General features: G+C 35.1%; 1 protein-coding gene across 6 annotated transcripts; it reads left to right on the top strand.

Moving 5' to 3' along the window:
- The first annotated feature begins 737 nt into the window (after window positions 1-737).
- Window positions 738-22539, top strand: LOC143449498 (rap guanine nucleotide exchange factor 1-like). 6 transcript variants are annotated; one of them, XM_076949723.1, is made up of 27 exons: window positions 738-4365; window positions 5320-5445; window positions 5625-5707; window positions 5943-6124; window positions 6424-6557; window positions 6936-7041; window positions 8311-8388; window positions 10029-10194; window positions 11187-11358; window positions 11559-11775; window positions 12112-12219; window positions 15483-15599; window positions 15663-15766; window positions 15992-16293; window positions 16611-16790; window positions 17105-17599; window positions 17773-17872; window positions 18204-18473; window positions 18584-18665; window positions 19221-19319; window positions 19427-19612; window positions 19731-19815; window positions 19957-20130; window positions 20218-20417; window positions 20565-20696; window positions 20863-21001; window positions 21255-22539. In XM_076949723.1, the coding sequence occupies exons 1-27, from the start codon at window positions 4338-4340 to the stop codon at window positions 21354-21356; spliced, it is 4167 nt and encodes a 1388-aa protein (XP_076805838.1). In that variant the 5' UTR covers window positions 738-4337; the 3' UTR covers window positions 21357-22539. The 6 variants fall into 6 exon arrangements, with proteins under 6 accessions (XP_076805838.1, XP_076805841.1, XP_076805843.1 ...); XM_076949724.1 differs by having other exon boundaries at window positions 739-4365; window positions 17773-17866; XM_076949726.1 differs by lacking the exon at window positions 12112-12219.
- Window positions 22540-23492: the final 953 nt, after the last annotated feature.

The following is a 23492-nucleotide window of genomic DNA, read 5'->3' as shown; positions in this document are numbered from 1 at the left end:
CTTTGCTACAGACTTCTGTAATTTTCCTAACATAGAAAACATGTTTCCATTTCCTCTAAGCTCGCTGGGTTATCTTAAAAAGTCTGAATAATAATTCTGTAGAAAATAGAAATATCTGTTCTGAAGTCATTGTTTTGCTTTCAAAACTAGTACTGAATGACAACCTGCATAACCAGCAGCCACTAACAGAGTTCCAATTATTCTACCGGTACGAAAGTGACGTAACAAACGTTACCTGAATGACTATTGTGTTGGTTTGCTCTTAGATCCATTGCCTTAGGTCAGTGGTCTGTGCACAGAGTATACAGTAAAAGTGTGCTTCTTAGTTTTAAACTCTTTATAAACCATCTTTTTGTGTACGATTATGCCTATGCATGAGCCTAAAATAATAACTTTTGAATCTGCAGCATTTCCACCAATCAGTTTAGCGTGGTTGCAGTTACACCACCCCTTGCTTTAGTTACCCTAACGAATAGTCGTACATAAGCAAGCTGCATTTTGTAAAAACAACCTATAGTTCCTTCATTAATTTTTCTTCAGATCGGTCGGATAGTGGTCATCAACACAACAGAAAGTGGTTCATTTCTTTCCTGAATTTTCCTTTCTTGCTTATGAAAGTAAATGGTTAACTATACTGTGGTTGCCTCCAGGCATAATAATCATCAAATATAAGGCTCAACTGGTAAAAAAGTTAAATACCGTAAACTTTTAAACTGGTAAATAAAGTTCTGTTTTTCACCAATTGAGCCTTATGTTTGATGTAAATGGTTAACGTTAAGTGCTTAAGATTTTTATGACCGCAGAGTCCATTTGTCAAAATGTTTCTGCTACCATATGAACATAGCTTTAGCCCAGTCTACTGGCTAAGGGCGCATTAGGTTAGCGACGTAGGACTGAAGAACATAGTGGTGTTGCATGTAAATGCAGGCTACCTGTTTTTGTTTTGTGACATTAAAAATAATATACCGGTAGGCGGTAAACTACCGAACTTCAACAAGGCCTGTAGCCGGACTGCAGAGTATGACCGTTTTCAGCAAGATCTTGAGTTCACCAAATAACCAAAAATGACAAGTGCGGTTTGCAAAAATACTCTTAATGCACTTAACCTCAGTAAAAGCAGTATTGAGTGCGCCTATGCCAAACTCTGCAGTCTGGTCTAGGCCTTTAGGCTTCCGGTAGCCTACCTAGCCTATAGCGTGTACAACTATATGCGGTGTATTGATTGGCTGCTGAATGAACTGGAGTATGGGATGCAAGTTTAATAACTGTAATAGACTCTTTCTGAGTTACAGCTGCCATCGTGTTTTGGATGGCAAGATTTTTTCAATTGCCTTTACTTAACAATCTGACAAAGGAAATTCCCGCTTTGATTCTTTTTTTAAATGCAAACGTTTTAGGCATCGGCTTGCAAAGATTTCGCTCAAGTTGATAAAATATGAATTTCTTTACACGTCGTTTTTTACACAATTTCTTTACACATGTAAAGGTGATTGAAAAAGAATTTCAACCTAAAACAAGATGACGGCTGTAACTCGGAAAGGGTTTATTGATACCCAGATTGGAACGTTTAGATTTTGCGTGATGGATTTTTTTGGGAATTTGCACGACTTACCAGATTTTTTACCGTTGATTTTATTTCTTCGCGTTCGGACTTAGAATGTTAAAAGTAGCCTCTGTGTTACTGTTGTATCGCGATTTGCATTTAAGTTGCACTCAACCTTCACTCATGCAACCTTTCGTATCGTTGTTAACAGAAACTTTGGAAATGAACTTATATACTTGTCCTGTTACCTTGTGGAGAATTAGGCCTACCGTTCTAGACACAGGTAGGATCGCTACAAAACCATCATTTTTTTACAAAATGACTATTTCTTCGTATGTAGGTCATGCAGCCTGTTGTTAAAGATAGGCAGTTAGGTTAGGAGAATGGGCGGTTGATTTTAGCTATTTAAGGTTTTATTGGAGGTAGATTTAGATTAGAAGGTAGTTTTAGGTTACTTAATTACAAAATTTAACTTAGGTTAAGAAGAAACTGAAAAATAGCTTCGTACGCACGATTTTTTCTAGTGAAATAGTGGCAGCCTATTTTTTAATAGTAACTGCTTTGCTAAATTTAATTAGTGGACGGACAAAAACAACATCAATTTTTTTATTTACACGTCATTTCTTCATGTTATGTACAAAAAGAAGGAAATTTTAGTTGTTTGTTCATCAGGCGTGAAACCACTTTCGCTAGCCTTTCCTATCCACCACGCCAATCCTTGGCGACAGGCCACAATGCCTTCTAACATCATATCATGCACATATACAAACCACATTCAATACCTATCAAACTTGCTGTATTACTAATATAAACATATTGGAGTTCCTGTTGTTTCATTACGGTGCTGCTCAGTGCTACTTGTTAAGAACTGAGAAGACTTGAATATTAAGCTATTAGGGTGCTTGGTAGCAGAGTGGTTGGAGCACTGGCCTCGCAATAAATGCGACCCATGCTCCGTGATGGATACCCAGTGGTGCTGTAATGCCCTTGAGCATGGCATTAATAACACTTGCTCCTGTTCAGTGGACCGGTAGACATTTCTAAATTTGAGCAATACTATCAAAAAAACAAAATAAAAATTGTGTGACAATCGTAACTTGCACAAAGATTAGCTTGGTAACCAGGGCTTCGGCGATGGGGAATCATTAGCGAGTTTAACGTGCAAAGACTTTCCTCTTGTCCGAGGATAAAGATTATCATGCCATATCACCCACTATATTACAGAAATTATACTTGCATATTTGTGTAAGCTACACTATGGTAGACGTCATGATCGTAAAGGACAGAAGAAATAAAGACAGTATCGTGTGATTTAGAAATTAGATTGGGTATGAAATGTGAAGTACAAAAACCAAAAGTTGTAAACACAAATAGCAAGTGGCACAATAAAAAAAATCAAATTGCTAATGATGTAATCATATTAACAAAACATCAGACGTCACAGGATAATTTCAACCAAAAATAAATACCTTAGATCGGATTGTACCTGAACATAATTTAAAGGAAACTACTAAATTAGACAATTTCAATTCTATTTGTTTAGATCTGTACTGAAAGTTTAGGCTGCCTCCAAATTTCTGTAATAAAACTTAGATAGAACTCTGACTAAAACTAGACAGTTCACAGTGGCTAGTTGTCTTTGTACTAAACATACTGTAAAAATACATTGCGGACGTGTTAAATTATCACACCAAAGTGTTGGGCACCCAAACTGTACACAGTACACTATGCTTTATTTCCATATTATACAATATTTCTAAAATTTTTCAGTGTAACAACATAAGGTTGGATTGCAATAATACAGCTGCAGCGTCGTCTTAGAATCTAGAGTGTTTACAACAAAAACCAGTAAAAATTTTGTGATAAAAGTGAAGCAATACCAAGTTTGCTCGGCTATCGACAACTTATAATCTCAGCTTTAATTTTTGTGGACATTTCTAGCTGTAGCACATAACACAATGACGTTGTGAACAAGTAGAGAGGTCGTGGACTCGTGTTAGTACTGTCTATTAGCTTAAACTTTACATAACCACAGTAGTAATTACAAATTGTAACAAAACAAATTGTGAAATCAGTTATATCGCTGATTTTTGGAGATAAACACCCGTGCGGATTGGGGAGTAAAATACAGATCCTTCGTGCAGGGCGAACTTTCCATGCAGAATTGGTACCACAAAGGAAAAATTACTCTAAAAATAACTTCATAAACATTAGACTGCAGAGTTTGGCATCAAGGCGCGCTCAATATTTGTTTTTCCATGAGTTAAATCTGCATTTATTGAATTGGACAAAGAGCTTATACTCACCCAATTTTCAACGCATTTAAAGGTTGATTTTGTTGAACTGTGTAAATTGTGCACTCCAAGTGTGCCCAAGCTTCTTTGTGCACCTGCCCTTGTCATTTTTGATTTTATGGCATATGCAAGATTTTGCTGAAAATGGCCATACTCTGCAGTCCGTCATAAACTGGTGGCTGCTTACCACCTTTGAGTGTTGTTTAAGCTACACAGTTGATATTAGTTTTAGGTTTTTGCAGAAGATGTATTTTATTAATAATGTGATTGAATGATAACTTGGTTATTTGTTAATTTGTTGTCTTAGATAGACATTGTACATAATGGATAAAAAGAAGTTAATGTATGGTAGGATAAGTCGTTGTTAGTAAAGAAGAATTGTGTTATTTAGTATATGCTACAACAGTTTGAACTTTATTAATATGATTCATGGCATATGTGATATGTTGTAATGTTACATTACTGGCTTTGCTTTATCAACCCGTTCTGTGAATAAAGTCATGTCTGATTCTGCCGCAGAAAAACGAGGTAAACGAATTGAAGATATTTACTAGAGTAAAGTTGTATTTTTTTTTAAATGTTGTTTTAGCATATCTTAAGTAGTCAATAGTATACATATATACCAAATCTCAAATGTGTTTTAATTAATTAAGATGAATGATATGGCTAAATGTGTTAAGGTTATGTTTGTTGTGCACTAATCTCAAAGGATGTAAATCTTTACTCAAGTTGGACGGTGCAATTTCTAGAGTTCTGTCTGCAGTAGCATCCTCAGTTCCTGCATGTAGTGATCGCCGTGATCCTATTGCACCTTGCACGCAAACAGGTTGTGGGGAACTTTTGGCTCCCCGAGATTTGCATGAATCACAGAAAACTGACACAAATAACAGCGCAATTAATTGTAGTGTTATTAATATCAATGAGTCAAAATAAGAAATGCAAGTAGCATTTCCTATGGAAGTTAGTGAAAGCTAATTCAGATTCAACTACATTTTCGTCAAGTGTTGGTTTAATAGTTGCAGATGTTTTGCTAATATAATTACCTACTGTGAAAAGATACTAATCAAGTTTTCATTTTCAGTTTTGTTTATGTTATTTTATTTCACTTGCACTCCAGTATGTCAAACCAATGTATTAAAATATCAAGTATATAATGTTTATGCTTTGTGGTTGTAAACACATTTATATTGTAAGGTTAAGTTAAGCTGTGATTCATGCAAATTATATCCGGGGAAATAAAGTATCTTGGCGGGCAAAAGTTACCCATGCTGGTGTTTGTTTGGACCACATCGATCCAGAACAAACTCCCGAAGTAAAATATGAAATGTCTCCACACCTATATGCAAACTAGCTTATAGATTAACACTCCTGAACATTGATCACAAAATGTACGATCATTTTATCTACTGTTACTTTTAAAATGCTTGATGCAGACTTTACAAGCTTTCATTTTTTCCTAAATTATTAACTTTTATTATTTAGAACCCCCTGCTGGGCCTGACGGAAGTACAAAAGTCACTAAAAAGTTGAAAGTTGCACGTCAAAAGATTACAGAGTCATTTAAATCATCCAAAGAAAAGTATCGTCAATATAAGAGGCCTGGAAAAGGTAATTTGGGTCCGTAAAAGTGGTGTACAGTAGTTTTAATCATTGAACAATGCCCATGTTTTATGTATACTTAATCTTCCATAGCTTTACCACAGTTCAATCTCAGTGGCCATTAATATTTTTATGTAAAAACTGTTGTTGTGGGAAATGTTATGTACATAAAATTACTAAATTTGCAGGCAGAAGACATCATGATAAACGTGGCCATTCGCCATCTGGTAGCCAGGAAGATTTAAGACCAAAAGAGGCTGCTTCAAAAAAGGTAAATATGCCACCAAAGTGTCAGTGTTTTCCAAGCAAGGTTATTTAATAATTTGCTAAGGCTACTGTGACTGGTGCAGGTAACTTGATCAGGCTTCCAAGGGCGCAACGTTTTTCTGGTTACTTCACGTTACGAAACCCAATAATATGTTAGCATAGTAATTGGGATGTTTTGTGTATATTTTTAAATAAAATGTGTTGAACCTATCTATTAAAATACTTGATAACTGTTTCAGGATAATGATGAAAACAAACTACATGATTTATGTAAAGAAGTTAAAGTGGGCTTAATGTACTTTGAAGCCATAGTTGCCAAAAAACGAACAGAACAATTTTCTGGTTCTGCTTCTCGGGTTTTAGAAGTTATTATTAATATTCTTGACCAGCTTTCACGAACCCAGTATGCTCCAGAATTCAGGTGATATAATTGTTTATGCCTTTGCTCGTAATTACTTATAAATATGGTTTAAAAGGTTTTGTAGTCTGTATGACTCTAACTTCTGCCTTAAAAAAATGTTTAGTACCTGTCTCACCACCAGGGCCTTAAATAGAATACATATATATTTCACAATTATAGTTACTGGCTTTTTTATCTTCTATATATTGTAAGATTTTTTTAATATACAAATTAGAAAACTAAACCTGTTCTTTTTCGGTAAAGTGCTTAAATGTTGTCAAATTACTTGCTATAGGTTAATTTGTTGTTGATTTTGCTAGTTCGGTGCTTATGTCTTGTCGAAGCCATGTTATTCAAAGTTTAGCCAATCTTGTTCACTGGGCTGACACTATGCTTCTGGCGACAGATGATTCCACCCAGGAAACACGTTTTAAGGCTGTTCCTGAAATAATAAGTATATAAATAAGAGAATTTGAAGTTGATATAAATCAAATGTAATATGGATAGCGGCTTGCATCATAGCATTCACCGTAGGACAATCGTAAACCAGTGTGTTCAAAAGAATTGCCACCTATCTGAGATTTATTGTGCAAATATGTGAATGACCTGGCCATAAATGTAATTATTTGTGAGACTATCAGTTTACTACTTGATGTTATTGTTTGCGTAATGATGTCATTACTGGTGTTATAACAGCACAGCTCATGACTGTTTGTCTGTAATCATACATAAAAACCTGCCTATCCCAGCTACATTCATATTCTTTTCAAAATCAGTGATCACTGTTTAAATATATTTTTGCTTGCTTGTTTATTTACTGCTTTGTCTGCAGAATCCGTGCAAAGAGGTGTCGATGAACTGGTTAGTGAAGCTGTAAATAAAATACAGGCTCGGAAGAGTGCCCCAGTCTCACCTTTATCACCCACACGTGCTGTTAGGTTTGTAATTGAATTTATTTCAGCATGTGCAAATGACAGATAATGATTAACATAATTATTTACACTAATAGACGATATATATATTTAACTGTGTGTCACTGCATGTGCTTGGCAATGCAGTTTTCACTGGTGGCACAATCTCTATCTCCAATGAAAAACAATAATTAAAAATTGTGCTATCCGTAGTTCAGCATTTGACATTTTCTAGTACAGCATTTCCTCTTTAGCTGTACGGAATGGTGGGCTGGGTTGAGTAGCACAGTTCAAATCTTCTGTTTATCAAAAATCTATTATCTTAATTATGTCTTCTACGATGTATTTCTTTGTATAACAGGCTTAAGTTTTTCCTGCTGTAGTCATGTACTATATAAGATTTTTTAGCGCGTCCTGCTAAACGTTTCCAGTTTGTGTGATTACTGGTTACCAGTGGACATAACAAGTGCATAGTTTCTTAATCATGTTTATTGAGGAGTTGTATGAATATAAATGTGTCATTTCTTGTCCTTCTACTTATGGATCTACAAGGCATATGTTTATCAAAGTTGGGATATGTTTATCTAAGTCAATTGTTTTGCTTGAACTAAAAACGAAGCAAAAGGTTTTCTATTATATGATTTACAGTAAAGATGGTAATGCTTGTGAGACTTTTTCAGATATTTTCATACATGCCAAAAACAGGTTGATTTCTGCAATTCACCAATGAGATGAAAAGTTAACCATGATTCAGTTACTTAGCAAATATTTCGATTGAATGCAAATAGGCGAAGTTGGTTGATTTTGATTTGATTCAGCTTCACATGGATATCAAATTCTTATAAAATTAAATATTCTATTAAATCCAAATCTTTTTCATTTCGACGTGTCCACATCCAGTTTATATATAATTGATATATATCCAGTTCATATATATATATATATATATATATAAGTTAAATAACCATGTATGAACCAAATGCCAAATTAACTAGGTCAATTCTAAATTCAGTAAAAATAACAAAAATTTTTCCATTTTAAAATATTTTTTATTAGAATGAAGTTGCCCATCCCATTCCCATTTACTGAAATATTTGTGTGCCACCATGTCACTTACACTGTTAACAGCAAAAACCGTACCATTTAAAGTAATACATCTGGTATGCAATTGCTTGTCTGTGCATTGCTTATGAGCACTTTCGTAGTCATTATCATGTTGCATGCTATTTAGTAGTGATAGTAACGGCACAATCAAAGTTATGATTCTTTGAATCATGCTTGTTGTTTTCACTTCAGTTTGCCTGATGCTTTTGGCTCTTTGCGAATTACAAGTTCATCTTACCATAGAAGTCGTTCATTGGCTCTTGCAATCAGGTATATCTTTCATATGACTTTTGCATTTATAGAGCAGTTCTTGTAGCAGTTATTTTATAGAGCGCTTGTATCTCTCATAACACATTTTAATGCCAGTATACAGTTTACATTATAAACACGAATCACTAAAAGCCTGCTTATTATGTCATTTTCATTACCGCTAATTGGTGACTTGGACTAGATTGGCTAGCTTGAAATGCATGGTATGCCTTAATTTATATATGCTATAGCTGTAGCTAACTGTGTTTTACATGTATAAGTAAATTACAAGGTCTTATTAAATGTGCATGCACAATTTACACGGATTTTCCATTGCATTTATGGCACATTTCAGTAGAAAAATTAAATAATTACATTTTCTTTGTAAATGTTATGCTATACTTACTGTCTACCAAAGCGCAGCAAATTAAAAGTTATAGGCATTGCTATGAAATGTCTGTAAAGTTCACTGACAAGTCACATAGTCTTTGAAAATTAGCATAAATACCATATAACAGACTGATTGTGAATTAAGTCATCCATGCTTATTATAGGCATACTATAATTGCGAAATGAGTTGGTTGGTGTGTTGGGTTGTTTCACACCACCTTATATATGCTGGTTTAGAAAGTGGAAGTATAAAATAGAATGTTTCCTTTTCTATACTACTGTGTGATGTAGTACATGTACATGTGTAGGTCAAGTTAGTATGCTGATGTTGGTTTCCTTCAATTTACTGATTTTCATACAAGATAACCTGCGTTTGTTAGTGTTTACCAAAACTAGAGGCCTGTTTTAAGTCATTGTTTTCTATAATCCATAGTGGCTGTACTGAAAGTATTACTAATCTATTGTGTAGGTGTATTTTCTCAGTGGTGATTTGATATTAAATATACATACTTCTCGGTCTTACACGTTTTCTGTTACTTCTACTTTGCTCGTGTTCCAGTCCTTGTCTAAATCTTTAGCACTTGTAATCCTGTCTATATACTTTACATGGATTTAGGAGAAAGTCCATCTATGGTGATAAACAAGAGCTAAATTTAAATGCTGTGTCGCTGTTGTTAGCATTATTCTTAGCAGCTCATTATGTGATTAATAAAATCTTACGGAGACACATTCTTCCATATATAAACACAACACACACTCTTCTCAGCTGTTTTGCGCCTAGTTGAACAATTTCGTAATTATGCTATAAATAGTAACCTTGTATTTTCTGTATGCTTCTACAGTATTATAAGCTCTTTAATATTTGGATATATTCTTGATCAAAGTACAGAGGGGGTATCAAAGTACCCTATTGTAAACTGTCTTTTTTATCATGATATTTCGGAAAAATGTTATCAACTGTAATAAATTGAAATGAATAGTTTTGTCAAAAGAAGATGTATATATATATATATATATATATATATATATATATATACATGTATCTTTTCTACGGGTTTAGTGTAGTAAACTCAGTATGTTGTTGAACTTCTTCCAGTAATTATTGTTTTGTAATCAATGATAGTTCTGTTCTTTTGATGAAATTGTTACGGATTGGGGCCACTGTGGGCAATGGGCATCCTCTGTGATTTACTTTTATAACAGACTCATCGCTCAACGCATTTGATTTTTACCTGAAAGCTTTTAGTCTAATTCTTATGATCATGTTGCAGCCAGTTGAGCTATCACAAGCAAGAAGATGAAATGTCAGTGCTGGGACCCCCCAAGCCCCCACTACAGGGCACATATACACAAGGAGTTCCACCAATACCACCTAAAAAACGAGGCAACTGCAGTAAGCCAGTTGGCATTGTAACCCCTTTCAATCCATCAGATGACGTAAGTGCTTCCTATTTCTGTTTTGAAAGGATGTCATAGTTATTTACACTGTATACATACAAGTAACTAGTATCAGAGCGAGACCTTAAAGTGCTGACAGCAAGTGTTGTTTTTATTAGGAAATAATTAATTAACCTGCTGTAGCTGTTAAACAGCGTTTGATTACTTATAAAGTCTTTTATGTTTTTCTATGCCCATCACCAACAAAATAGTTCAATAGTTCAAACATCAAATATGTTCATGTCACTGCATTAGTGCATTGCACAAGGTATTTGCTTAGATAATTTCTATTATATGGTGCAACCTATGCAATTTCCCATCATGTGGGCTGGTGCAGGGCATCCATATCGTTAGCACTTTTTACTTCAGTGAAATGGCCATGGTATTATTGTATGGTGAAGCTTTACTTAATTTTTCTGTTAACCTGTGTGTACTCGCACTTACTATGACTGTAAAGCTGATGCTAAATTTGTAATTCACATGATTTATGTATATAATAATGTCAATGAATACAGTTTTATAGCTTATTCTAGTATCTGGGCTGTTCCATCCACATAGATTTAGGCATAGATTTCAAATTGTTTAAAGTAAAGTAGTATTAATCACACAATACTGCTAATGGTAAGGTTTAATAGTAGGTTACACATTAAAAACGGTAAAATCACTTTAATCGTTTGTGGTACACTGTCACTAGAGTAGGCTATACCATGATTCATAGAGATTTGATATCAGATAAAATGTGATGTCAGCAAATAATTCAATACCATTTCAGTATTCCATTTATAAGCAATCAGTAGTCATAGATTGCACACTGAAGCATTGCTTCTAGTTGTAAAATGAGTTCTAGTTTGGTTTTACAGTCTATCTTGCAAAGTTCAAGGATTTCTATGTATGCACATCATTTTTATTTCATCTTATCTACTGCAGCAATATCTCTGACTTTTTATTATTAGGTGGTGCAATAGCTTTATACTAATTATATGTATCTGCAGAATACTTCTAGCCACAATTCTTTGGTGGTTTTTGGGGTCCCAGGCCTGACACGGTCCGAGGAATCCTTACTTGCTCAACAAGATCTTATTCCCCCAGCGTTGCCACGACATGTGTCTAACAATACCGGTGATAGGAACAGTTTCTGCTCCAGTACCTTGAGCACAGACACGGGTATTGCGAATGAGTGTTTGTATTTGTATGGGACTGCTACTACACAACAAACCTCAGCTTATCTGAAAAGTAAAAATCAAAGTCTAAAAACCAGATATTGATAGATACTTAGATTTTCTACCCAAAATCTCAATGTCTTCCCTTTGTGATTGCATATAACAGTTTTGTAATGCGTAAGTGTTTGTGTTTTTGTGCAACAGATAGCTGTGACTTACTTGTTGGTGAAACATCTGAACAAACCCATCATAACTACTTGAATTCAAGCAGAGCGTGGCAAAACAATGACACTATCGATGCTGGAGATTATGCTCTGCTGCGGTCAGATGCTACCGTAAAAGAAAGCAAACACAGCTCTGCACCTCAGACACCCAACCAAGAGAGACCTTTGTCTTATCCCAATATATTACTTCCAGTCAGGTAAAGTCAACTTTATTGATTGCATAAGCATTTTGATTGTTGTCACCCCATTTCCATCTTGCAACCCTTACTTACCAACTCAATGTTGATTTTTAATTCCAAGCAATAATGTTTTTACTTAATTGTGTATATTATTACCAGTATATATAATTGTTTACCATATCATGTTTGAATTAATTGATTATTTTTAATGCTTGAACTTGATTATTAATGGCATTTTTACTGACAACTTAATTGCAAGCTTCTGGCTTTTAAAAGTAGCAACCAAACACTACCACTTTTCCATGAATGTCCCGTGCATGTTACACTTGCATGTAATTCATTTACTACACTTAGCTGGTCTGATGGTGTTTCGAGAGTCCAGCTTAGTGAGAGCAGCTTCGCAAGTGCCGATGACTGGTCCTCCCCACGCCATGCAACCTCAACTGGTTGCTTGTATGACAGGTAAGAGCTGCTGTAGTCATCATAATATGCATGATTGTTTGATAGTCTCTTGTCCAACTTAAGCATGAAGAATGTTTGTGTTAATTCATGTGTAATAACATTACAATAGACATTGTATTTCTCTTGTCAGAATTTTGTTGTTGTTGTTGTTTTAATATCTGAGTTATGATATACATTGTTTGAGTTATTACTGTGTCCATTATTTGATGGCTTACTACAGCATTTTTTCCTTTATACTGTTATTGCTCCTGGGTTAATCTGCTGTTTCAAAATGTCACCTTATCAGAAATAAGTCACATTAAAAATAAAAATTGCATTTACTGGTTGGTAAGTGTGGTTACATCGGCCACTATTGGAAAATATACATCATAATTAAAAGCAAGATGGTGTGATACTTGTTTCCTTGTAGCCGTCACAATGAGCTCACTAAAAGTACTTCACATGTAACTCACAGAAAAACTTCACTTGTAGCTGTTACTAAAAATAGTATCATTGCTGCCAGTAAGTTGTCATTGCTGAACAAACCTGCATTGTAATGTAGGAAAACTGTCAACCATAGTTACTTCCAATTTCATTGTCTTGATGCCAAGCTACTTTACTGTTTTCGAAAGCTGCTGCTTAGTTCATTGTAATCAATGGATATTGGAAATTCAGAAATTGACTCACCAATTTAGGCGTTTGATTGTTCCCGTGCGTGCATATTCTACTGCCTTTGCCTCTTTTATTAATCAAACACCAGGATGTAATTGATGGTGATGATGCATGTGGTGCAGACTCTGACGCTAATATTACTACTGTTTGTTTGCAAATGTGTTTCTTGTACGCTAGGGGTCATTCAATTCAGGAAGCAATCTTTTGCTAGAATGAATTTGTCAAAGTGCTATACAAATATATATATTTAGTTTGTTGGCAACTAAGGGCACATTTGAAACAATAATATTTGCAAAGTAATATAAATATATGGTACGTAAAGTTTCGAAGCTAGGCTGCATGTAAACGTGTAACTGATACACAAGCAATGATAGCTGCCAAGAAGGCTTGTCAAAGTGTCTGCATGAATGTTATCATTTTTACCTTTGTTGTACAGTATGAAGGAAATGTATCCTTTTGACATCATAAGCAGTTGCAAGCATTGACATTTCCCACAACAACAGATAGACTGTCAATGCATAGTAATGTCAACTGTATACTATAACAGGCAAAGCATGACTCATGCTCAACATGTGTTTGTGGGCATGTGGTGTTGCATGAAATTTGTGCCTTGCACTTACACACAAAAACGTCTTTAATCTTGTTAAATTGATTTCACCATTTCTGCGAGCATTGTACAATCTGAAGCATGGAGTGATGATATATTGATTTTTCTTCAACCTGCAAGCCTTTTCTAATCATCACAATTGATTCTTTTGTGCTATTCACCTCACGTTTTCCTAACCTTGCAATTACGTTGTTGCGAAAATGTGCTTATTTTTATCATTCTCTGCCTTTTGTACTTGTATCATTAAAACAAAAACCAGGTAGTGTTTTTCATTGTTTTGTTTTGTTTGGAGGCTTCTTTCACATAATCTGTTTTTTTGTGATCATTTTCTTTTTTCTGTCACATTCTTTCCAAAATTATTCAGTATCACACAAGATAATACCTTGCAGTTACAGTTTTTAATTGAAATAACCTTGCGGAGGTTTACTTGGTGGTGAAAAATAACAATATTTAGAACTAAATTGTAAAAATTACTTATACATTTACACCACAAGTCCACAATAGCTGTAACAGGATCCAGAGTATTTGTAATGATATATGCTATGGTCAATTCATTGGGGAGTGATGTCAAAAAGGCTTTATATGACAAATTACATAGTTATTGTATTGGAATTTTGCTAAGTGCCTTTGTAGTTAATTAACATGGCTGATCTTGCTCCTTTCATCTGTTTCTGTTTCATCTGTTCTTGAATGGTTTCTCATTGCTAGGTTCTAGTTAAATTTTGCAAGCTCTTCAAAATGGTAGGTGTCTGTGTAACTTGCTACATCTTGGTAGTCATAATAGGCTGACCAGCTTTAATGGGAAAGGTCCTTAATTGCTTTCACATAATCACAACGTTTTTGGAAATTAGGCCCTGTTGTATGTTTTAAAAACCTTGATCTGTTGATAAAAAAAAACGTCCTTTCTGTGAAGTGGCTTAAAGGAGAACTACTTTCATCCATTGTTTCTAAACTGATTTTTTTCTATTGTGTCTAAACATACCTAAATTCCATGAGGTTACTTGAATTACAGTAGGTTTTTAGAACAAAAGTAACATTCTGTTGAATGTTTCCGCACTTGAGCATCCAGACTATTTTGCTCATGAACAGCATAGAAAATCAGTGGGAGAAAAAAGATAAAATGTAACTTTCTACGTAACTTAAAGGGTTCTAGCAAAATGTTTATAGTTATAGTCATAAAAATTGTATCTGCTTTGGATAAATCGAAGTAATTTATTTGGTCGTCTTCAGCTTTGAGTTAACGACCTTCCAATGTACACTAGTTGTCCATCAATTGATATATGACCAAGCTATTATTGGTTGTCTTGAGCACTACTTTTTGGATTGTAGAAGAAGCTAAAGCTTTCTTCTGTGGAGAAAAGAATTCCGCAAAGTTGCTTTGCAGCAGCACACTCACCACAAACCTTGTCAGATATCGAGTTCCATAAAACTGATTGTGTTCTTATTTTAATTTGTTCAAATTTCTTTCCTCCTAAATTGCGATTTTACTTTTGTTTGTTTAAGGTATACAAGTTAATGATTATTTATTTTACGAATTTATTGTCCTGTTCTATTAATATTATTGTTTTGTAGTCTGGTATGTGAGTAAAATGATAAGCAGCCTGTATATACAACATTTTGTGCATTTCTTTTGTTTAAATTGCACACAAAAATATTTTTATCTTGATTTTGTGATGTCTGTTCCTTGTTGTGATGAAAAGAATGTTTTTGTCTTTTCCTTCACTTATTTTTTCTGGTGCAAAAGTTTGAATTTACATTTTGGTATATATGTATGTACACTGCTTGTTTTTTAAGAATATATTAACTGTAAATGCAATTATATAATATGCATAACTGTATAATGTAGCTATGCTTGCACACTTGATAGCTGTTATATGCAGGAAAGCTTCCAAAATAGCCACAAGCACTCAGTCCTTGCCTAAATGTAAATGGGCAGTAAATGCAAGAGTTGCCTTTCTCCAATTTTTCAACTCGATCTCAATTCTTTTTCCTTTTCTATCTTCAGTCCTGCCTCCAACTACTCAAGATATGATGCTGCTGATAGTTCATCTCGTCAGTCACTCAATAGTAGTTATAATGGAGATTTTGATGTACCACCTGCTCTTCCGGTGAAATTAAAAAAGTAAGCTAAACTTTTCTGGAAGGATTTGACATATTTGATAATATTTTTGACTGAATTTCTCAGGATACCATTTGGCAGTCAAGGTTTGGGTTTGGAAGTTCCAGATCCAGATTTACAACCAAGTGAAGATGAAGAACCTCCTCCACTTCCCACTAAGAAAAACAAAAGTTAGTATTAGCTTGCAATAAGCTTTTATTGGCTGCTTGTTAGATCATTACAACACATACCTTACAAAACTTTCCCATTTTAATTTTGTAGCAAGTTTTTGAATTTAATAATAATTAATTGAAATTTAAATTAATGTTTGTGACGTCAAAGGCATCTGTATGTGTTATAAAAACTTTTGTATTAATATTTAAAAACGTCTGACCCTGTTGCTTTAAATGTTTCAGTCGACATGTACATGCAACTGTTTGCTCAAGAGCAACCACAGCCTCCGCCAATGCGCGACATCTACCGGGAAACAGCAAGAAGATATCGCGTGCCCGACTCTGCATTGACATCCTCACCCGACAGCCGGTCAACATTTCGGCCTCATTCCAACTCAGTTCAGGGCGTTTCATCAGCTAATGGAGCAGAAGATCGTATCGTTAATAATGCCATGGTCAGGACATCTAGAGCTTACAGTTTGCAGTCGAATGTATCAAGCATATCAACATGTGATGAAGATCGAAGGAGTGTCCTGTCATTACAGGTGCTAACGGATATCTAATTAATGTATTATTGTATAAGAAAGCCAACATTTTAAGTACAAAAGGAGAAGCATGTTTTTACTGCAATTACCCATTGATGTAAGTAGTACTATAGTCCACGGTCACCAAATTACAATGTATGAGAACGCTATATTTGTGTTTTGTCAAGTTGTAGGCTATATTTTGCTTTAATATTTCTTGTTACTTGAAGTACAACTGTTAAACAACTTAGAAACTTTTACCGATAAACACTGAGTAACAAACATATTTGTAAAATCAATTTTTTCAGTGATTGTTATGAAATTTCTCCACTTTACAGCATTCCTCTCCTCATCACCCATCTGGAGATAGCATTTCTATTGCTTCATCAGGAAACTGGACCCCACCATATGTATCTCAGACTAGTCTTTCATCACTGCAGGAACAGCCATCATCAGATTTAGCTTTGCGATCTGTCGTGGTCACACCACCTCCACTTCCACCAAAAAGTGCTAAACCGGTGAGATGTCAAATATTGTAAAATATTCTTGTGACGTCATGCATTTATCAGTACTGTATTGCTGATTTGATTATGGCATTAGGATAAATATGACCTGATTATAATGATCAATAATTGATATAATACCTATAGTTTCACTTGCAAATCTGCATTAGACAATCAGTTTTACTTATATTTTTATTTTGGTGTGATTGTGATTCAAATTGAATGCATTTGCTAATGAATTACAAGCTTACGTTGAGCTTCTGTTTATTTGCCATTAGAAATATTTTAACTGATATTGCTCAGTGGTCTCATTTCTCTTCTGTTATCAGCCACAAAACCATCGTCATCGTGCTCATACTTCACCGCCATCTGCCTCGCTGCTTGGGGAAAAGCAAGTTTATAATAATCAGGGTTTTTCTTCCCACCCGGGCTTTGCAATATCTGACTCTGATTACCAAGAAACTGCCTTCAAATTTCCACCTGTAGACTCGTCCTTTTATATAAATGAGAATCATGTTAATCATGAACCTGAAAGACCTCCACCCATATTGCCGAAGCGCTCCAGTAAAAGTTTCCGTCGAACCTCGATTTTAAATCGACAGCGCGGATTACACTCCATGGACTCAACATCAAATCAAAGCTCTCCACAACATAACGGAGTTAATCAGCAAAGGATGTTGGATTCATATTTGTATCGTGACACTGACGAGTGGCATCTAGTTCACCAAGCTCCTGTTGCACTTCCACAGACTAACTCTGTGCCACCACTACCACGTAAAACAACTGCACGAGTGGAACCCACCGTGCATCAGAATGATCTTGTGGTGAGGAGCATGTTTTTTAGTTTGGTGTTTGCGATGACTATGTTCGATTGCATGGATAAGTTCTATTCCATTTTTGCAATTGCTGTATAAAAACAACATACAGTCCCTTAAAACACATTGTACAAAGAAGTCATTGCTGTTTATCACGGTTACTGTTGTTTCTGCACATTCAGAAAAACTCGTCACATGTTGCTGTGCAATCTTTCTTACACAATTCAGATGAAACACGAGAAGTTGCAAAAGAAGAAACACCACATGAAGCACAAGGCAAGAGTAGGATTTTGTTACTATATCCTTTAAATATATCTGTTTAATTTTGAATTATGTCAGTTTGCTAACTGCATTTTTTTGTTAACCTTTTAATGCCACAAATGATGTCTTCATCACATGGAAAAGCTTGTTGTTTTTTCAATACTGGCCACTGTTGTAATTCATTTTCGTTAGTTGCGTCCTAAATGTCACAACCTGTACGTTTGGGTGGTGCTTCAAAAGGCTTAAAAATAATCACCAAACTTATTCTCCAGTCACCTTTCATTGTTTATTTTTTATCTATTTATAAGCAACTTGATTTTTCAGTTGCCATGTCGTTATCATTTTTTTGCAGTTCCAACATCAACAAATAACTCCCCGTCCAGAGGAGAGCGACGACCAAAAACAATGGAGTCGAAACAATCATCTCCCAAATCTCACAAGCACAGCATGTCTGATGGGGGCGGATGCGAGTTGCCACCATCGGATCCGGGAAATCTTCTGGAAGAGATGGGTGCGACTGAATATCTGAGCTTCCACAGGCATGGTGACCAGGCTGTAGCAGAGGTGTGTGCTGGATGTGTCGATGCTCTCACGGTCTATGCTGCTGAGGCCAATAAAAAAAGTAAGAGCACATACCTAATATCAGGGGACATTTTTTTTTGATGAAATGTTTGTTCTTTTTAATATCAATATCTCCTGCTTAGTGTACTGACATTTTGTGTCTTTTTGCAGACTTAATTTATTATGAAGCATTTCTAACAACTTATCGGACTTTTATCTCTCCTATGGAGCTGCTGAACAAATTGCTTTATCGATATCCTTTTTGTTGCTTTGCAGAGTTATTATATACAGTTATTTTTTATGGTTTAGTAAGAGTTTTAAAATGAGCAGTTGTCATAAAACTAGAAAACTTTGTCAAATGCATCTAAAACCATAACCTTTAGATTACCTTATTACCTCCGCCAAGACGAGTTATGTTTTCATACCACTTTTTGGTTTGTTTGCACCATTTGTTGTTGTTAGCACCTTTTACTCGTTTTTAGGCAAATTTGTGAGATATTTTGGTTATGATACAAGGGAAAAGGTAGTATTTTTTTGGCGGTATTAAACCCGCCAAAAAGATTAGATTTTCTTATTATTGGGTTTAAGTGTTTGCTTCAAGGCAGAACGTTAATATGATTTTAAGCCGCATTATACAGTAACGAATTACAGTGTAGAAAAGTTGCATTATGACAAATGCAACTGAAGAGTAGTTTGTTGCTTTGGCGGAGGTATATGTGCTCTTAGTTTAATTAGTGGAAATTGTTATGATTTTCATTATTTTTAAATCGCTTAGTTTAAGGATTATTTTCTTAACTGCATAAATCACGCAAAAGAACTTCGGTTCTGAATCATCTTCTGACCGCATCAGTAATAGAATCAGTAGAAATGCGTTCTTTCTTCTCCTAAGGGTTGTTGATGAATTAAGGCAAGTTAATTTATTCTAGAGTAGTTACCGCAGCTATTCTGTTTTACAATCATAAATTTGCTTTTGCTATGACTTCCTCTTTTTTATATAACATTTTCTTATTGCAGTCTTGCTGACATCACAGACAAAATTCTTGACATTCTCATGGAGCTTGTCTACCAGTTACTTTGCCGAGGAGACTTGATGTTGGCAAAACTTCTCCGCAACAAAGTCCTTGTCAAATATGAACACAGAAAAACAAACAGTCTTGAGAGCTTGTCACAGCCATTAGCTTCATTGCAAATATCTTCCAAGTAATTTTTTTTTTACTGCAGGTTTTCAGTTAGTGGACGTTTCGTTGTAGTTTCTCTGAAGAGTGCTGACATTTTTTATTTGGTGTAGCTCTTTTTGATTTTGATAACATTTTTGTAGAGTTCTAAGTGTCCATGACTTCAGTAGTGAGAAGATTGCTGAACAAATGACATTGCTTGACCTTGAAATGTTTCAAAAAATCGAGGTTTGTTTGGCAGCATATTGTTTGCTGTTGATCTTAAGAATCTTTTTTTTTAATAATATTCTATACCGTCAAACAGACTGAAAATCAATAAAGGTAAATTTGTTTCAACAAATTAATTTATAACTTTATTTTCGTTATCAGATTCCTGAAGTACTTCAGTGGGCTCAGGAGCAATCAGAGGATCTTTCGCCTCATCTCACTCGCTTCACGGAGCATTTTAATAAAATGTCGTACTGGACTCGAACGATTATTCTCACTCAGCAAAAGCCACAAGATCGTGAACGATTACTCAACAAATTTATAAGAATAATGAGGGTAACTAATATCTACTGCAACCAATCGCTGCTCTTGTGCGCTTTATGTTGTGACCAATAAAAACTTACAGAGGATTTGTTATTGCAGCACTTAAGAAAATTGAATAACTTCAATTCGTACCTGGCCGTCTTATCCGCTTTGGATTCGGCCCCAGTCAGAAGATTAGAATGGCAACGGCAGACAAGCGAAGGCTTGCAGGAATACTGTCGGTTGATTGACAGTTCTTCATCCTTTAGAACATACAGGGAAGCGCTAGCTGAAGCATCCCAACCTTGTATACCTTACCTGTGAGTACTGCATAGGCTGCTGCATTTTAATAACCTAATCGGTATTTCTTATGCTGTTGTCAACTTTAAATTCTGATTAATAATATCATTCGTGAACACACGTATTAATGTATTTAAATTAAGGATATTTGTCGTTGTCATTTGCAGAGGACTCATCCTCCAAGATCTCACTTTCATCCATCTCGGCAACCAGGACGAACTTGCTCCTGGTATAATCAACTTTCGCAAGAGATGGCAGCAGTTCAACATCCTAGACACCATGAGAAGATTTAAACAAAGGTATTGTATTATGTGTTTTAACTTTTAACTCACCGGTTTATTAGAGAGGATTTTATTTGCATTCGTAATGCTTTAAATACTTATTTAAACTATAATAATCCTGTAACTATTTAAAGAAATGAATGACAATATTATATAGTCTCTTTTTATGCTTTCTTTTTAACAGCCAATACCCGTTTCAAAAGGACGATGACGTCATTAGGTTACTAGACGGTTTTAGTGATTTTCTATCGGAAGAGGCGCTGTGGGCGTTATCGCTTGAAATTAAACCACGTCAGCAAAGGTCTAGGAGGCTACAACCGCGGGTAAGTGAACAACTAACTTTAAACGCTTTTTATCACAGCAAGAAACAGTTCTAATTCATCACGTACAGGAAAGTTGTTTGGTTGAGTTATGAAATTTAAGTTCTATTTATAGCGTTGCCAGTAATTTTTCAGGATTTTCTTTAAAATATATTTTTTTGTTTTTTTTGGACTAGTAAAATTCTTTATGTTCATTGCACTACATAATCTAGTACATAAAGTAAAGCAAGCGCATAACATATTTGCTTATGTTCAGGATGACGACCAGCAGACGGTGTCCTCTACTGACCAATCAACGGACGACGTGCTCGAGATTTCAACAACAGTAAGTGACGAATCAAAACCTGAGAAAAATTGAGACGTTCTATGAAACCGAAACACATTTACAACAACAGAAAAAACTTTTTCTGGTTAAAGTGTATTCTGACAAAGCTTCCTATCTATGATTTTGAAGAATACAGTAGCTTTGGCTGCTTAAGAATCCTATTCACTCTAGCGCGTTCTGATTACAGAAAAGGGCACACGCTTAGCGTAAAATCTTGAAGGTATTTCCCGCTCCATGTCATTTCTGCCTGTTATTGATGTATTATTACTTCAGGTTTCATAAATTGAAGTGTTGTTGTTTTATAAAATAGTTGTCGTTATGGCGTGCGAATTACTACGCCAATTATTTTTACTTTTGACTAAGTAACTGAATCCGTGATGTCATTTTACCTTATTACCAACGTACTGTGCTCAAGGCAAATAAACTTAAGCTTGACTCAACTTATACTGATTACCTAGTCTTGACCATAGTTTATCGAAAATCCATAAATGTTTTTAACAATTCCCAGTAATGCATTTTTTGAACGTCATTTCTGCGGCAAGTGTTGTTAGAATTGATTATTTTGCCAGTGCTCTTTGCTTCTCTGGAAATTACTGTTTGGCAGCAATGATGTGTGTTGCTAGCATTAGTATTGATCACTTATAATATTCGCCGTTTTCAGTTAATTTCTACCTACCCTCTTCACAACACTATTTTTGCTTCATTTTGTATTATTTTTTCCAGCGGGAGTGACGCAGTAGTTTTCCGGATTTTTGCTATTTATGTTTTCGCATGGTGACCTAACTTACTTCAATTAATATACGAAGGTTCAGTTCGTTTCCTATTCTGTATGAAATCACCATTGTCGTTTGCGGGCCCGTTTCACATTTTTATGATTGTATTATTTTATTAGGCATCATTCTTACACGTATGTTTCTTCCTATTTAATCACTTTCTATCAGATGATGGTTGTGCTATTCGTGCGCCAGCCTAATGCAGTATTTATACCACTCATATCAGTATCAAGAAGCTTTGGTATTGTTTTGATCTTGTTGTTATATTATATCTTTCTGTGTTCGATTTGGCATGACTGCTTAATGTTGTACCGTTTTAACTTGTACTAACTGGACGTGTTTTACTGTATGAGTTGTTTAACTTGTTGAGGATGTTTTGATTTGTTTAAATGTAATATAACCTACACGTCCCCGTTACATAAATACACTACAATGAAATTGTTTGCTTTTACTAGAGGTTAGTGTGACGTATAAAGATCGAGCGATCCGATTGATGCTTTTTACAAAGCAGTGAAATTTTTCAGTAAACATCCGTTTTGTTACTTAATTCTATTTTGTTGTAGTCACCACTGCCATAACAAGGCTCGAGTCATGAAAAAATGTGACTCTGGTGAAATCAATGACTCGAGTTATTATTATTACAACACTGAGTGGTAGTTTGACTATGCGTTCAGGTAGGGAGGCTAAGCCAGTTTTCCGATTTAAGTTAAACTTCACTCGATTACTAGGTAGAAGTAATTGCTCCAACCCTGGATGGAATGCACATATTTTGGTATTCCATGCCATTCGTGCTTAATAAAGGTTTGCCTTGACGCTAGTTAACTGTGTATCACGCGTCCCGTTATTAACAAAATAAAGTTAGAGAGTTGAAAAGGTTAATTCAAAATAAAAATTAAATAAAGATAAAACAGTTTCTTGGATTTTGTTATTTAATACCTAAATTAGGCTAAGTGGAGAGGAAAGCACGAATTTGCAGAATGTTGCGAAGTGAAGCATAACATCATATCTAATAGTGTAATATTTATTTGAAATAGGCTTAACTATTCGCACTTAAGCTATAACCTCTATGTATACAGATATTTAGAGATTATGTTCAAGTTTAAAAATTCATTTTTTCACGAAATGGTTGAATTTTCCCCTTTCTTAGGTTTTTTGCCAACGTACTGCTCTATTTTTTGTTCATTTTAAACCGTTGTAAGGCCTACTACTTAACTGACGCTAACATTATCATTTACGACTTTTTTATTGAATTGTATTTTTTATTTTTGGCTATGGGCTGTGGAGAGCAAAAAGGATGGCGCTGACCTCGATGTAGACTGGTTGAAGGAGATATACGCTTACAAACAATCAATGAACGGGAAAAAGCGACAAAGCCTCTGAGTTTATGTGCATTACC

Source organism: Clavelina lepadiformis, chromosome 3 (assembly GCF_947623445.1).
Source record: "Clavelina lepadiformis chromosome 3, kaClaLepa1.1, whole genome shotgun sequence".
In the NCBI taxonomy this organism is placed as follows: Eukaryota; Metazoa; Chordata; class Ascidiacea; order Aplousobranchia; family Clavelinidae; genus Clavelina; species Clavelina lepadiformis.
The sequence above is the reverse complement of the archived record's forward strand: the minus strand, read 5'-3'. Positions and strand labels throughout refer to the sequence as shown.

Excerpts from the sequence above, each read along its gene's own strand:
- LOC143449498 (XM_076949723.1), top strand. The coding sequence starts at position 4,338 with ATGTCTGATTCTGCCGCAGAAAAACGAG. Across the intron at positions 5,446-5,624 it reads ATATAAGAGGCCTGGAAAAG|GCAGAAGACATCATGATAAA; the intron begins GTAATTTGGGTC and ends CTAAATTTGCAG. Across the intron at positions 6,558-6,935 it reads GGCTGTTCCTGAAATAATAA|AATCCGTGCAAAGAGGTGTC; the intron begins GTATATAAATAA and ends CTTTGTCTGCAG.